The sequence below is a fragment of the Heteronotia binoei genome, chromosome 11 (assembly GCF_032191835.1).
Source record: "Heteronotia binoei isolate CCM8104 ecotype False Entrance Well chromosome 11, APGP_CSIRO_Hbin_v1, whole genome shotgun sequence".
Taxonomy (NCBI): Eukaryota; Metazoa; Chordata; class Lepidosauria; order Squamata; family Gekkonidae; genus Heteronotia; species Heteronotia binoei.
The window spans coordinates 77,937,916-77,955,021 of record NC_083233.1 but is presented as its reverse complement, the minus strand read 5'-3'; the positions used below and the strand labels follow the sequence as shown (position 1 = coordinate 77,955,021).

General features: G+C 46.5%; 1 protein-coding gene across 1 annotated transcript in view; it reads left to right on the top strand.

The window, feature by feature from the left end:
- The window catches only part of IFT81 (intraflagellar transport 81), an 86,961-nt gene that overhangs the window by 9,321 nt on the left and 60,534 nt on the right, over positions 1 to 17,106 (top strand). The window contains exons 5-9 of the mRNA XM_060250145.1: positions 997 to 1,086; positions 1,468 to 1,533; positions 1,854 to 1,964; positions 3,152 to 3,236; positions 16,680 to 16,843. Coding sequence (XP_060106128.1) covers positions 997 to 1,086; positions 1,468 to 1,533; positions 1,854 to 1,964; positions 3,152 to 3,236; positions 16,680 to 16,843 — 516 coding nt within the window. The remainder of the gene's footprint in view (positions 1 to 996; positions 1,087 to 1,467; positions 1,534 to 1,853; positions 1,965 to 3,151; positions 3,237 to 16,679; positions 16,844 to 17,106) is intronic.

The following is a 17,106-nucleotide window of genomic DNA, read 5'->3' as shown; positions in this document are numbered from 1 at the left end:
AAAGCTGCTGCTCGCTGTCAGGATGGAAGGGAGCTATGCTGGCAATGCAGAAACAGAGAGGGCAGTATGCCCCCTCTTCTGCTGCCTCAGCCGCAACTGAGGAGCATACCTCCCACCCCCTGGTGACTTTTTTTCTTAAAGGATTTTTCTAGTTGGTCTCCTGGTGCAACTGAAAACCCTTGTTTTCTGATTGATTCCTGACGCCCAGAGTAGAATACATTGATAATTCCATTTCTAGAAATAAGTAAGGCTTAGTAGTGAAGGGATTTTTTTTTTTAGTTGTTGACTTTAAATTACCAGACAGGGTTTTCAAAAGCAAAATATAAGTCCAGCATCATTCATTAGCATTTTGTGCTGTTTTTCTCACAGATCTGGTTACAGTCTTGCATGGAAAGTTTTGCCGTGTTTACATAATACTCAGCATTGTTCTAAGAGTCTGCAGAAGTATATGGCTGCATAGATGTTAAAAAGGAGTGTTTTCCTCCTGCTGACAATATTTAAATTTATAATTAAAATAACTAAACAGAAACTGTAGCTAGAGAAAGGAATGCAGCTTTTATGTTTATTCAGTGTGTGCCACTCCTAATTTGTATAAAGATACAACTCTGCGTTTTCCATTAGGTAAAAATGTGCTCCAATAATCCACCAGCTTGCTTAAAATGGAAACTGTAATAATAAACCACCTTTAAACAATTCTGGCTCACAGAGTTTAAACAGTGCTGAAAGTCAAGAAAATACCTGCTTATTTCTATGTACAATATTTTATTTTATGACCAAATCAATTATTTTGATCATTGTTCACTGCAAATTTATTCTGTACATTTTTTGTCCATTGCTCATTATAGAGAAGCCAAGCTCTGCAGCTTCTAGCCCCTGACTTGCAAATGGGCTTGTTCTTCCCCCCATGGTCACTCTGAATGTAATTAATAAAACAAAACCGGGCTGGGAGGCTGTAGTCCTGCCAATATAAAGAGGTTCCGTTTGCCTTTTTTACAGTACGAAGAGCTGATGGAAGCTTTCAAAAACCTACATAAAGAATGTGAACAGCTCAAGACATCTGGCTTCTCAACTGCAGAAATACGAAGGGTAAAAAAAGAGAAATGACCAGGGTTTAGTGTGGGTTTGTGGTGTGTTCATTTTTGGGTTTTTTTTTTAAGGGTATCAAAGTAAGTTAGGACAAGAATGCGTGACTGGTCCATTGAGATCCAGCAAACTTGCAGGGTAGAGAGTAGATTCGAACTCAGGTCGCCAAGATCTTAGTCTCATATTCTACCCAACCGCAGCATGCTGGTTATCAATATGCTGATATGGGCTGAAGACAAGAGATGGCATAACTGCAATCTGTAACATAAAGTGATTAAATGATACGAATATCAAAACGTACTGAAATTTGGAAGATTCCAGGTTTGTAGAAGAATAACTGGGTCTGGCCCAGATCCTCTAAATTATCGCTGTTGTGCTTTCTAGGATATCACCGCCATGGAGGAAGAGAAGGATCAATTGATCAAGAGAGTCGAGCGTCTTAAGAAGCGGGTAAATTGGAGAAGCAATGCTGTAGCATATGGCTGTCATCTCTGGCTTGCACGTTTGTCTGGGGAATGCAAACAAGGATTAAGATTAGCATGCCAAACGTCTGGGGGAAGATTCAGATGGCTAACTTGGAGGGAAGAGAATCTTTCCCGGGAAGCAGTCCAAAATGTTTAAAGACCTTCTGCCCAGCTCTCCGGTGTCAGCTCTAAGAAGGGTCACACACGGGAAGGAAGCACGGTGTGAATCTGTGAGACACACAATCGCACCCGTTTATTTCTTGGCTATGCGATGGGTAACGTGCACCGCTTACCCTTTTGCTGTAGGTGGAGACGGTGCAAAATCATCAGCGGATGCTTGAGTCGGCGAGGCAGCTGCGAGTAGAGAAAGAGAGAGAAGAATCTCTTGCCCTGCAGAAGCAAGAGCAGAAAAACCAGGTACCCAAGCAAAAGCACGCCAGCTAAGATCAAAGGGGAAATGTGTTTTTTTAAAGGAAGGCTATCAGCATTGCTTGGAGGCGGGGGAAATGATGCTGGTTGTCTTTGGTAACAGCATTCCTGTTTCACTGAGGTATATAGCCATTCTTTATATGAATATTAAGGTTAAGCTTTTGGGGGTATCAAGGATGGATACTTCTGTATGCCAGATGTTGGGGACAAAGTGGAGGAAGGCCACCATCTTCACTTCTTTGAAAGCATTTTGTTAGAAATTGAGATCACGGGAGCTCCCAGAAACAGTGGGGCTCAGAAGTTGCCCCATTCTATTAATGGCAGCATGCTTGTCTGCAAAAAAAAAAGATGAGACACTGTTAAAAAGGGGATTAGATTAGATTCATGAAGGCGGGTCTGTCAGTGGTTACTAGCCTCCACATTCAGAACAAAGCAGTAGTCAGGTGGCACTTTTAAGACCAACTAAGTTTTATTCAGAATGCTCTAAGCAGTCTTCATCAGTCAGAATGTGGAGAGATCCAGGTGGGCAGCCGTGTTGGTCTGAAGCAATAGAACAAAGCAGCAGTCAAGTGGCACCTTTAATCAGTCTGCTTAGAGTATGTGAAAGCTTACATTCTGAATAAAACTTAGTTGGTTTTAAAGGTGCCACTTGACTACTGCTTTGTTCTATTGCTTCAGACCAACACGGCTGCCCACTTGGATCTCTCCACATTCAGAGGCACTAATTCTCTTTATCCCAGAAGGTAACATCAGGGGAAGGCCTCAGCCTCTATGCCGTTGTTGGCCTTGCAGAGAAACTTTTGGCCACTGTGTGAGACAGGATCCTGGACCAGATGGACCACTAGTCTGATCCAGTACTGCTCTTCTTATGTTCTTATCTCTTGTCCTGGGCTTAGCCTCCTAATTACGCTATTTATTGTAAAAGGTGGGCTCAACGGTATAAGGTTGCCGTAGTTTCCTTTTAGAACAGTTTCTTATTAATTCAGTTAAAGGTTTAAGAATGAGGGCATAATCCACTGAGAAATTATGTGCACTTTCAGTCCTCTTACAAGATCCTACTTCAAATTTCCCAGGGGGGTCCCCCCCTTTTTCGCTTTGCATTTTGATCATTGCCATTTGTGCGTGTATGTTTCCCAAGACTAAGCTTATAAATAGATCCATGCATATTTTCTAAGCTTTTTCATGCGGAGCAAAGGCTGCAGAGAGTCCAACTCCAGCTCAAGGATATGCGTCATGCAGCAGTGGATTCCAAGCCAGAAAGTAAGTAGGAGTTCTAAAATGTGTTTGTGTTTTTTTTACCCCCCCTCTCCTTCTTTTCTGCTGCCAAAAACCACGGAAGGACTTCGAAAAGAGGGAAAGATGAAAAATCATGCCCTTTAGAATTCAAATTTTCTTTTTACAGGTTCTGCTCGATACTTTTGAAATTCTGGATATATATGTGTATATGTGTGTGTGTGTGTGTATTTAAAATCTGGACTCAAAAACATTCATGACCAATTACTTTATTATTGTTAATAATCGATGCTAACCACTGGATCCACATTGCCGACTGAACTGAAGCCGGAATTCAGGAAACTGCATTTGTTTGCATTTCTCCCTTGTTACCCTTGTGTCTTCTCTAGGCTGCTTATTGGTCTTCTTGCTAATTTAATTGCTTCCTTTATGTCCTGCCTTTCTCCCCAGTGGGGACTCACCATTCTTCTCTCCTCCGTTTTATCCCCACAACAACCCTGGAAGTTAGGCTCGGCTGAGAGTGTGTGTGGCTTGGCCACAGTTACCCAGCAAGCTTCCACAGCAGAGTGGGGATTAGAACCTGAGACTTCCAGATCCGGATCCACCATGCTAACCATGACACCACACTGGCTCTCCAGTGTGTAACTAATGTAACTCTGTGGTGCTCCTTGGGCACCATAGCAACATACTGATGATAATTATTACATGATGATAGCAAACATTACATGATAATAGCAACATATGGATGATAATTGTTACAATTTTGACTCACACATGGGTGTCGGTCTGTGCATCAGCTGGATAAAAGATTTCTCTTCTGTGGACTGCAGATTTATACTCCACCCTTCTTTCTGAATGAGACTCGGAGCAGCTCACAATCTCCTATATCTTCTCCACCCACCACAGACACCCTGTGAGGTGGGTGCGGCTGCTCTTTCAAGGACAACTCCTAGGAGAGCTATGGGCCATGCCAGCAGCTGCAAGTGGAGGAGTGGGGAATCAAACCCGGGTCTCCCAGATAAGAGTCCACACACTTAACCACTACACCAAACTAGTGTTTCTCTTAAGATGACAAAAATCTCCCAAAAAGGAGGGTACCTAAATACCAATACAGAGTTTGTTTTCACTTAGCGTGGAACTGCTGCTTCATGTTCATACCTGAAGAAGTGAGCAGTGATACACAAAAGCTCCTCTTCCACCACAAATTTTGTTAATCTTCAAGGTGCTACTGAACTCAAGCTCTTTTCTAGGCCGTACTAGTTTGGTCGTGCTTTGGCTATGCTGTAATAAACAAAGCTAGATTGATTGGAGTCCATTAGCACCTTAGAGACCAACAAGGTTTTTTGGGGTATCAGCTATCAAGAGGCAAGCTTTCAATCCTTCATTCATGGGAGGGATGGTGGCTCAGTGGTAGAGCATCTGCTTGGTAAGCAGAAGGTCCCAGGTTCAATTCCCGGCATCTCTAACTAAAAAGGGTCCAGGCAAGTAGGTGTGAAAAACCTCAGCTTGAGACCCTGGAGAGCTGCTGCCGGTCTGAGTAGACAATACTGACTTTGATGGACTGAGGATCTGATTCAGTAGAAGGCGGCTTCATATGTTCATATGTACAGTCAAGAGAAAGCCTTAAGTATTACACATGACACGTTAAGCGGTACAGAAATGATGTAATCAGGTACTGCTTTTGTGGGAAGCTATACACAGCCGTCTAGAGCACATTCCCAGTAACTTATCCAAGAGCCAGCTTGGTGTATTGGTTAAGTGCGTGGACGCTTGTCTGGGAGAACCGGGTTTGATTCTCCACTCCTCTACTTGCACCTGCTGGAATGGCCTTGGGTCAGCCATAGCTATCGCAGGAGCTGTCCTTGAAAGGGCAGCTGCTGTGAGAGCCCTCTCAGCCCCACCCAATTCACAGGGTGTCTGTTGTGGGGAAGGAAAATTTATTTATTTATTTATTTAATGGACTTATATCCCACCCTTCTCACCAAAGTGTCTCAGGGCGGCTCACAACACAATAATTCACATAATTCTATTTAAAACATTTACAAGTACAGTTAAAACCACAATTGATAAAACAAGATAAAAATAAAACCAGCGGTCTATAAAGCATTTTGTTCCATCCAAGATGTTCTCCTCTTCAGTTAGGTGTTGTAGGCCTGCCGGAAGAGGGCTGTCTTACAGGAGATTGTGAGCCGCTCTGAGATTTGGAGTGGAGGACAGGATATAAATCCAATATCTTCTTCATCTTCATAAATTTGTGAATGACTGTGTCCAGTGCAGTCCTATTACCTGTTGCTCCCTTCCTTCTCAGTGGGCGACCTTATTTGTTTTCTTCCATATACACATTTGGGGAACAAAATAGCACCTGTAAGGAATTGCAGAGAGGAAAATGATCTGGAAATGACGGACGTCCTTCTCCCAATTTCTCTCTCAAGAGTCTGTCAGCTGCTGGGGGTTTGAGAAGCCAATATTCCTCCTCTGGGCTTCCCCCTCTCCTGCTATCTGATTTCTCTGCTGCTGTCTATCCTGTGCCTCTTGTGGTGTGCTCAGTTGCTACCAAGCTGGGTATTGTGTTTTCCGGTTGGTTATTCCCCGCCTCATTTGGTCAAAGAAGCCATATTTTCAGCATACCTGGGGTGTCCTCTGCATATTTCAACCCTCCTAACTCGTCTTGTGGGTGGCTTGGTTTTATATGAATATATGAATTCGGTCCATCAAAGTCTTGTCTACTCAGACCGGCAGTCGCTCTCCAGGGTCTCAAGCTGAGATTTTTCTTGCCTATTTGCCTGGACCTTTTTTAGTTGGAGATGCCAGGGATTGAAACTGGGACCTTCTGCTTACCAAGCAGGTGCTCTACCAATGAGCCACTGTCCCTTTTGTTGTAGTAGAAAAGAGCAAGAATCCGGTAACGCCGTAAAGACTAACAAAATTTGTGGCTCATACTACTTGTTTTTGGTCTTTTCTGCTGCTACGGACAGACTAACACAGCTGTTCATCTTGTACAGTTTCTACTGTGTTTTCTTTCTTTAAACCCACAATCTAGCTACTGGCTATTTTGGACAGTGGCTACTAAAGAGAGCCTGATGGGAAAACTTGAACTCCTGCTTCCTTCCTCTGCACGATAAGGCCTCCTTCGTTGCCAGTGAATTTCCCTTCTGGCTAAAACACAAACCACTGATGCTTAAGATGGCACCCGGATGACTTTGACTGCTTCATCCTTGTCCAAAGTCTTGTTCTCTTCACCAGCACCAAGTTGTCAAAGAGAAGAGTTGGCTTGGCAAAGATTTAGGCTAATAAATAAGAAAAATGGTGGATGGGTTCCAGTTTGTGATACCAGTTGGTGATTCATCCAATGCAGGGTTGGAATCATAGAGCTGGAAGGTACCCCCAGGGTCATCTAGTCTACCCCCTTGAACAATACAGGAAATTCACAAATACCTCCCTCTAAATTCACAGGAGGGAGCCCCGTGGCACAAATAATAATAATAATAATTTTTATTTTTATCCCTCCCTCCCCGCCAAGGCAGGCTCAGGGCGGCTCACAGACATGGAAAGTGCCATGATTACAGCAATACATTAGACAATAAAACACATTAAAATACATTAAATTAATTAATTAAAACCATTACAAAGTGGTAAGCTGCAGTACTGCAGTCCAAGCTCTGCTCATGACCTGAGTTTGATCCCAGTGGAAGCTGGGTTCAGGTAGCCGGCTCCGGGTTGACTCAGCCTTCCATCCCTCCAAGGTCAGTAGAACGAGTACCCAGCTAGCTGGGGGTCAAGCATAGATGACTGAGGAAGGCAATGGCAAACCACCCTGTTAAAAGTCTGCCAAGAAAACATCCTGATGTGACATCACCCCATGGATCGGTAATGACTCGGTGCTTGCCCAGGGGACTACTTTTACCTGTAAGTTCACAGGATCCGCATTGCTGTCAGATGGCCCTCTAGCCTCTGTTGAAAAACCTCCAAGGAAGGAGAGCCCACCACCTCCCGAGGAAGCCTGTTCCACTGAGGAACCGCTCTAGACATGGTCCTTGTAAGACAAAGAAGCCGTTCTGCGTTTCAGGTCATTGTGATGGGAGAGCCCACTAGCGCTGGTTTCCTAGAGGCGGGGAGATTTGGCCGGAGGGCACTTGGGAAGTAGGGAACTGCTTGTACCGTTCTTCCGTGTAGGCTGCTTCCCCACTCTCCCCTGCATAGCGGTTGTTGATGTGCAGCAGCAAGCAGACTGCCTTGTGGCAGCTTAAAAGCTAATTGCTTTCTTATAGCCTGCTGTTGTGTTGTGGAAGGGCCCCTGTGTCTGGTGAAGCAAAGCTTTTGCCTCCCAAGCCCACAGCTCTCTTGGGCTGCATTCAGACATCACGACGAACCATGTTTTATAATTCCACGAGGGAAAACGAGAGAGGTTTTAGAAGTGGAAGCTGGGAACTAGTACACTGTTGCCATAGACTGCTTTAACCCTATACGGAAATGGTAATACCCGCTTGTGGGTGGGGGAGCAGCCCTCCATTGTGGGGAGAGGCAGGGGAAACGGAATTGCTGTGGGCGGGATGGATGGAGAGCAATTTGCATCTTTCTTTCTACACAGCACCCATCCTAGCCTCGCTGCAGTCTTTCCATAAAGATCAGAGCAAAACAGCATTTGAAAAGAACAATAAAAGCCAGGAAATCTGGGAGCACCATGATGCAGGGGGGAGGGGGAATGGGGAAAGAACCTACATTAACAACATCTAAGCTGAGGCAAATGGCCTGTGTGAAAGACTTCCCTGTGTCCCGCAATCCTGCGTTTCTCAGGGTAATGCAGGGGAAAAGAGGATGTTTTGTAGGAGAGAATTGTGAGCAGGTTTCTTAAAGTTTCTTCTTTTCAAATTCCCCCGTCCCTGGTTGGACTTATCTCCCAAGTTTAGAGCCCAGATGGGGAAACTCTTGTTAAAATATTGAACATATATGAACATATGAAGCTGCCTTCTACTGAATCAGACCCTGGGTCCATCAAACTCAGTATTGTCTACTCAGACTGGCAGCGGCTCTCCAGGGTCTCAAGCTGAGGTTTTTCATGCTTACTTGCCTGGACTCTTTTTAATTGGAGATGCCGGGGATTGAACTTGGGACCTTCTGCTTACCAAGCAGATGCTCTTCCCTTAGCCACTGTCCCTCCCCATATTCTGGAGCGAGGAGATATTTGCATCAAGAGGAATAAGTAGGTGAAGGAGTATGAAGCTCCACCAAACCTGTCCAGTGGTTTTCTACTGCCTACACACCTCCCACCCAGCATTAAAGAACTAAACAATCTGGCATCATATTCTAAACCTTCAGAGGAGAAAAAAAATAAAGATGCCTGGAGGGGCAAACTCACTTGTTTTCAACATCATCGATGTCTCTAACTCCGCGTCTGCGGATACCTAAATCTGGAGATTAGCCCTGGACAGACAAAGCAAATCTTTCTACAACCTAAGAAAAGCTCTAGGTTTGCAGAAAAATCAAAGGTCTTAAAAAATACATTTGGATGGTTTAAAACCCTTCTAAATGCTAAAAGGAGCACCTATAGTTTTAAGAAACTTCAGTGGCTGTTGCTAAGCAACCACAATAATATTGTCAGTGTTCAAGCCTTAGTATCTCTCAGTAAAAAGGAGGGGGGGAAGGCAGAGCACTTTCCGAGACTGTTTAAAGAAAGTACTTATTGGCCTGACAGGAATCACCAGGTGGCTTGGTACTGTGCAACTTGAACGACTCAGCCACACCTGGCTGCTTGCTGCTGTGCCGTGGTGGCCACCCCATGAAAGCCAGAGTGGTGTAGTGGTTAGAGTTTCAGACTAGGATCTGGGAGACAGAGGTTCAAATCACCACTCTTCTGTGGAAGCTCACTGGGTGGCTACACCAGTCGCACATTCTTAGCCTAGCCTATCTCAGAGGTTTGTTGTAAGGATAAAACGGAGCAGAGGAGAATGATACAAGCTGCTTTTGAGTCCCCATTGTAGAGAAAGGTGGGATAGAAATTAATAATAGATGTAGCTTGAGATCGCGGTCAGATGAAAGGTTGGTTGGTGGATGGGAAAGAGAGAAGGAAGCAGGGAAAGGTGAGGATATGGGGATTGCCCGGAGGTGGAAAAGAGGAAATAGCATGGGGAGGGGGATACAGGAAGAAATGTGTCCTTTGCAAGTGTTTCCCACTGCGTAACTGGGCCTGACTCAACTGATACTGCACAACTGAGCCAGAGATTTCCAAGGAGGGAAAGCTGAAGATGAGGGGCAGATGGAAGTAGGCTGGCTGGTGGGGGGAAAGGAGAGAAGAAAGCAGGAGAAAGGGCGATGCTGTGGGGGCTGTTAGGGAAGGGGAAAGGGAATAGTGGAGAAAATTAGTTGTCCATTGCAAGTCTGAGCCTTGATTTGACTGCTTAAGGGAACTTCGACTTTCAAAAGCTCGTATCTTGTTGGTCTCTCAGGTGCAGCTGGATTAAAATCTTGCTGTTCTCCTGCAGACCAACCCGGCTGGTCTCTGAAACTACCTCTGAGCCTTGTTACTTTTCTCCCACTCTCCTGTGTATGTAATTCTTCTCCCCTTCCTCTAAAGAACTCGGGGGGAGGGGGCATACACGGTTAGACTAAGAGAGTGTGAGCATCCCGTGGTCACCCAGAGAGCTTCCATGGCCAAGTGAGGATTTTAACTGGACTCTCCTAGGACTTAGTCTGACATTCCAGCATTTTACCACACTGGACTTCTTGATGTCATAGTGATGGCACTGTCTCCCCCCACCTTCGCACACACAAAAAAGAAACCTCCTTCCTAATGCGGAGGGGGAGGCGAAACAGCCAAGAGCAGCCTCACCCAACAAGGCCAGCAGCAAGGCAGGGATGGTGGGGCAGGTTTGGTCCAGCACAGGTGGGTATGAAACCATTGGGGCAAGCTCCAGCAAAGGACAGTCCATCCGGGGGGGGGGTCGAGCTGGAGGCAACAGGAGGGGGGGCCCTGCTGCAAGGCAGGGAGGGCTCAGAGACCCAACTGCCCCTCCCTCCTGGCTAGCCTGCCTGGTTGTGAGAAGGAAAACCAACAAACTGGGATCACAGTTCACGTTACAGACAATACCCTCGCCCACTGGCACCCGATTGGAAAAATCCAATGCATGGTTATAGGATGGGGGAGTCTTGTCTTAGCAGTAGTATGTATGAAAAGGATCTAGGGGTCTTAGTGGATAATATGCTGAATATGAGTCAACAGTGTGATGTGGTTGGCTAAAAAGGCAAATGCAATTTTGGGCTGTATCAACAGAAGTATAGTGTCCAGATCTCGTGATGTGATGGTATCGCTTAACTCTGCTGTTGTAAGACCTCACCTGGAGTATTGTGTTCAGTTTTGGGCACCACATGTTAAGAAGGATATAGACAAGCTGGAACGGGTCCTGAGGAGGGCGACGAAGATGGTGAGGGGTCTGCAGACCAAGTCCTATGAGGAAAGGTTGAAGGAGCTGGGCCTGTTTAGCCTGGAGAGGAGGCGGCTGAGAGGTGATAGGATCACCATCTTCAAGTACTTGAAGGGCTGTCCTATAGAGGATGGGGTGGAATTGTTTTCTGTGGCCCTAGAAGGTTGGACCAGAACCAATGTGATGAAATTAACTCAAAAGAGTTTCCGGCTCAACATTAGGAAGAACTTCCTGACAGAGCAGTTCCTCAGTGGAACAGGCTTTTTCGGGTGGTGGTGGGCTCTCCTTCCTTGGAGGTTTTTAAACAGAGGCTAGATGGCCATCTGACAGCAATGAGGATCCTGTGAATTTAGGGGGAGGTGTTTGTGAGTTGCCTCCATTGTGCAGGGGGTTGGACTAGATGACCCTGGAGGTCCCTTCCAGCTCTGATTCTATGAATTCCCCTCCCGGCTGGTGCCTTGGTCAATCCTGGATTTATTTCATTTTATTTGATTTATATCCCGCCCTACCCCACCGAGGCGGGCTCATGGTGGCTTTAAGATTTAAGAGGCCAGCAACCTTCGTTTCCTTTTCCCCTTGTCCCGCCCTCCTGCCTCCTTCTCACAACCTGCAAGAAACAAATGCTGTGATGCACTAGCTAACAGTGTTTAGTAAAACCTCTTTAAGAATCATAGAATCTTTTTGCGCGTCACAGTATTACAAGGAAGGTCCATTCTATGTACACCATTTAAAAATTTTTAAGAATTATCCACTTCCATTCAACTTTGTGTTGTATCTCATTGTAATTATCGTTTATTCCAGGACGAGAGATCTTGAAAAAGATAAAGATGTTGCAGAGCATATTGAAGGAAATAGGAAGGAATGCTTCTGAGGAAATTTATTGACAAGATGAGCCTATATCCGGGTGCTCAAAGAATGGACCTTTCTTGTAATATTGTGATGTACAAAATGATTCTATGATTCTTAAAGAGGTTTTACTAAACATTGTTAGCCAGTACATCATAGCGTTTGTTTCTTACAGGTTGTGAGAAGGAGGCAGGAAGGCGGGACAAGGGGAAAAGGAAATGAAGGTTGCTGGCCTCTTAGACCAGGATTGGCCGAGGCACCAGCTAGGAGGAGAATTGGGTGCAGGTGGGGGGGAGGGGTGGCAACATCAGAGGTTAAAAGGGAGACTCCTGATGGTGGTGGGGCGGGGAGCAGGGCTTTGCTCAAGGTTGCAAGAGGTGCTGCCTGCAGAAGAGAGAAAGGAGGTGAAGCTTCCAATTCTGAGGTCTAGGGAGAAGACAGGACTTGAGGAGAGGTGGCTGGGCAGCAGGAGGACCACTCGTGAGTTGAGCAGGGCTGCCATTCCTTTTGGAGACATGGGTATATGAAGGCCTGCCTGCCTGCTGGGAAAGGAGATCTCAGGCCTGGGAGAGTTTCACAACAGGAAGGCAGGGGAGGGTACCTCAGCTCCGGCTTGTCTGAGCAAGCCACGGACCGGCTCTCCCCGAGCTTTCCATGCAACAATCCGGACGGAAAATGATGAACAGCTATTAATAGCGTTTCGCGCGTAAATACACCATTGGCAAAAAGCAACTCAAATAAGCATTGGGGCCCGAGCCAAGAATGCTTGTGCAGCTTATGGACGTAGGCATTCCAGAAACCTTAAAGGAGAACTTTTAGAAATGAAGATTGCGTAATGGGAAGCGGGCTGGGTGCTTGGCTCTCTGGCCTGAGAATCTGCAGAAGGTGGGAGGCTCTGGAGAAGTTCAGTTAAGCTGCAGAAAGGAAGAATTAGGTAACATCTTTCCCACGTGACCGATCCTGCAGAGTTTTGGAACATTTTACTCTCTGAAACCTCTAAGTAGGCTAGCCACCCGTTTTTGTCTTTCTTCTTCCTTTGTGCCCACTGAATCAGTCCATTTTCGTGTTTTAACTCGCTTCTCTGGCTTCTGGCATCATCAGAAAGAGCTGGTGCACTGGCCCTTCAGTGTTTCTTTCAAAAGAGCTTTTTAATCCTCCCCCCCCCCCCCCGGCATCTTCAGCAATAGTGAATGCTTGTTGTGCCTCTGTCTTGATGAGATCGACGGCATCCGTATCACAAGTTTTCCTTGCAGTATCATACGTGCCTTGAATAGAATTTGTTTTTTATTTTAATTTCTTCCTCAATTTGGCGAGTTCTACTCCTTCCTTTGCCGCTCTCCCTGTCCCCCCCATGACTGCAAAGGAACCAGTTTTCAAAAGTGGGGACGGCTGGCAGAAGGCCAGATGGCTCCGGGGCAGCTAGATATTTTCTAAAGATTCTGGACATGCTCGTTTGATCGTCTCTAGTTCCTCAGGTGCGTTTGGTGGCCATAATGTGCCATGCTGGCACTGCAGATTAAGAGGACGAGACTTGGCCTCAGAAAACAGATGGCGCTTTCCATGCATTGTGGGCAGGCACAGAGTAGAGCGCCTCTCTGTGCCCCCCCCCCCTCAAGATTTTAGACAGGGCAATAGCCAGCAGTGGGGGCGCAGAGGCAGTGCCTCTTACAGAATTTGCAGCAAATCTTCTCCAGTGTTCTCTTTAACGGAAAGGGAAGATTGGGTGGGGGTGTTACAAATTCTATAGGGGGCATTGCCCCTGTGGGGGGGGGGGGCCACCTTCCGGCTATGGCCCTGATTGCATTAAAGTTTGTAGGGTCTTTTGAGTTTTTTCATCTCCAGAAAGAGCCAATTAGAACACCCATGCTAGAAAAGAGCCAGGGCTGTATAGGGGCTAGGTTGCTGGACTAGAGTGTGTGTGTGTGTGTGTGTGGCGGGGAGGGGGTGGGGGGTTGGGTCCAGATTCTCACTATAGCATGAAATCCTAACCCAGGGGTGGCCAAACTGTGGCTCAGGAGCAACATGTGGCTCTTTCACACACATGGTGTGGCTCTCAAAGACGCCCCCTCCCCACCCTCGCTGGCCAGCTTGGAGAAGACATTTCTCTCTTTAAATAATTTCTCCAACCCAAGCCAGCCAGAGGCTTGGAGAAGGCATTTAAACTTAAAGATGCTTTCTTTCCACCTCTCCCTCCACTGTCATATTTCCCTGCCTTTCTTGAGGCTCTCAAACCTCTGACATTCATATCTTTCAGCTCTCTGATGTTTATTCTATGTGGCTCTTACGGTAAATGAGTTTGTTCACCCCTTGCCTAACCTGTCCGGCAGGGTTGTTGCGAGGCTGAAATATGTGAGGGATGATGCCTTCCTGGGCTTCTTGGAAGAAGAGTGGAATAACAATGCTGTTAGGGGAAAACCCCAAGCAGCTGGGTCCCCAGTCCAGGAACTCTGGCATCCCTTTGTGGGATCCGATTGAGTCCCAACAGATGCAGCCCAGGCAAGCTGCTTTTGCAAAACAAGGGTTAATATATACACAGAATAGAGAATCCCCCCTCCCATTGCATATTCAGAGAGAAAAAAAGAATGGTGACATCTGCACACACATGGAGCTTCTTGAGTGCCCACTGGAGATTTGCAGAGCTTTGGGTTGTGCAGGGTGGGTGGGATCTCGTCTCCCAGAGGTGGAAGAAGAAGACCACCATAGATTTATACCCCGCCCTTCTCTCTGAATCAGAGTCTCAGAGCAGCTTACAATCACCTTTATCTTCCTCCCCCAAAACAAACACCCTGTGAGGTGGGTTGGGGCTGAGAGAGCTCTCACAGAAGCTGCCCTTTCAAGGACAGCCTTGCGAGAGCTATGGCTGACCCAAGGCCATTCCAGCAACTGCAAGTGGAGGAGTGGGGAATCAAACCCAGTTCTCCCAGATAAGAGTCAGCGCACTTAACCACTACACCAAACTGGCTCTCGCAAGATCACATTTCCAATTGTGGAAAGCTTATTGGCAGCTTTTTCTGCCAGTTTCCAATCCAGGAAAGCTTACTGGCAGCTTAGGAGGAAGGGGGCCAAATGACTCCTTTCCCATATCCCCTGTATCTGGAGCTCCGCTCATTCACAAGGCAAAAAGGACAATGTCGTTCCCTTCCAGTTTGGTGGTGTAGTGGTTAAGTGCATGGACTCTTATCTGGGAGAACCGGGTTTGATTCCCCACTCCTCCACTTGCACTTCTGGAATGGCTTTGGGTTAGCCATAGCTCTGACAGCGGTTGTCCTTGAAAGGGCAGCTGCCGTGAGAGCCCTCTCAGCCCCACCCACCTCACAGGGTGTCTGTTGTGGGGGGAGAAGATATGGGAGATTGTAAGCCACTCTGAGTCTCTGATTCAGGGAGAAGGCGGGGTATAAATCTGCAACCTTCCTCCCTCCCCCCCCCTCTCTCTTTTTCTTTCTCTTTCTTTCTCTCTCTCTCCCTCCCTCCCTCCCCAGTGGCAGCTGCTCCTCCCTATGAGCCGCTTTTAAATCTTCTCATAGAGCCCTGTGTGTCATGAGCCTAACACACAATGTCCATGTCTGCGAGAACTGCCTAAAACAAAACCAAGGAGTGCAGATTCTTGTGGATCAGGTTGAAGGGGAGGGGCAGGTTGGTATAAGTTCTCCCGCACACGGAAGCTCCAAATGTCTGGACCCTGCCTTTTGAGCTACAGTTGTATGCTTGGCTCATGTATTAACTTTTCTCAGCTGTGTATGTGTTAAGTGCCTTCATGTTGCTTTCGACCTTCGGCAGTCCTGTGAATGAGTGACTTCCAGGATGTCCTAAGCAGCCCTGCTCAGGTCTTGCAAACTGAGGGCCTTTGTGGCTTACTTGACTGAGTCATGGAATCATAGTCGGAAGGGACCTCCAGGGTCATATAGTCCAACCCCTTGCACAATGCAGGAAACTCACAAACACCTCCATTGCTGTCAGATGGCCATCTAGCCTCTGTTTAAAAACCTCCAAGAAAGGAGAGCCCACCACCTCCCAAGGGGGAAGCCTGTTCCACTGAGGAACCGCTCTAGCTGTCAGGAAGTTCCTCCTAATGTTGAGCTGGATTCCTCTGTTGATTCTCCTCCTCCTCCTTCTAATCATAGAGTTGGAAGGGACCTCCAGGGTCATCTAGTCCAACCCCCTGCACAATGCAGGAAATTCACAAACGCCTCCCCCTAAATTCACCGGATCCTCATTGCTGTCAGATGGCCATCTAGCCTCTGTTTAAAAACTTCCAAGGAAGGAGAGCCCACCACCTCCCATGGAGGAAGCCTGTTCCACTGAGGAACCGCTCTAACAGTCAGGAAGTTCTTCCTCATGTAGAGCCGGAAGCTCTTTTGATTTAATTTCAACCCACTGGTTCTGGCCCTACCTTCCAGGGCCACAGAAAACAATTCCACCCCATCCTCTATATGACAGCCCTTCTCACACATGCTCTACCGGTCAGGAAGTTCTTCCTAATGTTGAACTGGAAACTCTTGATTTAATTTCAACCCATTGGTTCTGGTCCTACCCTCTGAGGCCACAGAAAACAGTTCTACCCCATCCTCTATATGGCAGCCTTTCAAGTACTTTCCAGGAGTCAATCCATCTCCTGTTTGGTCTTCCTCATTTCCCGCTGCCTTCAGCCTTTCTCAGTGACTCTAGTCTTCGGAGGATGTGATCAAAATGTGATAGCCTCCATTGAGTCATTTAGGCTTCTAGGCGTGAATGGATTGAGAATCCACTTATTTGTAGTTTTGGCAGTTCGTGGTGCCTGTAAAATACTCCTCCGACACCACATTTCTCAGCTTCACTTAGAGGAGGGAAAACTAATTAAAAACAGGACTGAATGAAAATTTTCCACGTGCAGAGCTGGAAGGGATCTTTTTCAAAGGATGGCCTTTGAATATTCAGGAATTCGTGGCAAGTCACAAAATGGGAAGAATGCACAAGGTGGTAAGATTCCATCCTCTACAGAAGTCTGTACAGTTTGTTATCTGCTGCTTGGTTGTGCATTTATACGTGTGCAGTGCAAATTGCAAAGCGAGTCTAGACACCACTTATTAGTAGGCACAAAAATTATTGTAATTGGCTGCTGAATAGTCGGGGTCAAATTATAGTTATTACAGTATGAAACCAAATTGCTCCTCTCATTACTCTGTTTAGATGTGTTGATGTGGTGGTTTGTTTTGTTTTCCCCCCCCAGGCTTAATGAAGAGACTGGAAGAGGAGATAAAGTTCAATTCCTACTTGGTGTCTGAGAAATTTCCTAGAGAGCTGGAAACGAAGAAACAGTCCCTGCAGCTCTTGCAGAAAGTTGTGGCAGAGCCAGCAATGGGCCAGTCTGATCTCAACGAACTGGAAACCAAAGTAAGTGGAGGGAGGTAATGCAGCCCCATGGTTAAGGGCTCCAAAAGCAAGTCGCTGGCAGTGCATTACCTGCCAGTGGGCCATTGCTGAGTAGCTTATTTTAGAACATCTTTTTACCATTTCCGTAACTGCTGCGCTGTTTTTGGTGATGTTCAGTTTGCATTTATGTGGGGCTGTTTCTGGAAGACACCGTTTTGCCTTCTGCTGAGTCCTGGAAGAAGATGATACTTAGCACCCTGTTGATTAGAGGACAGAATGGCCTT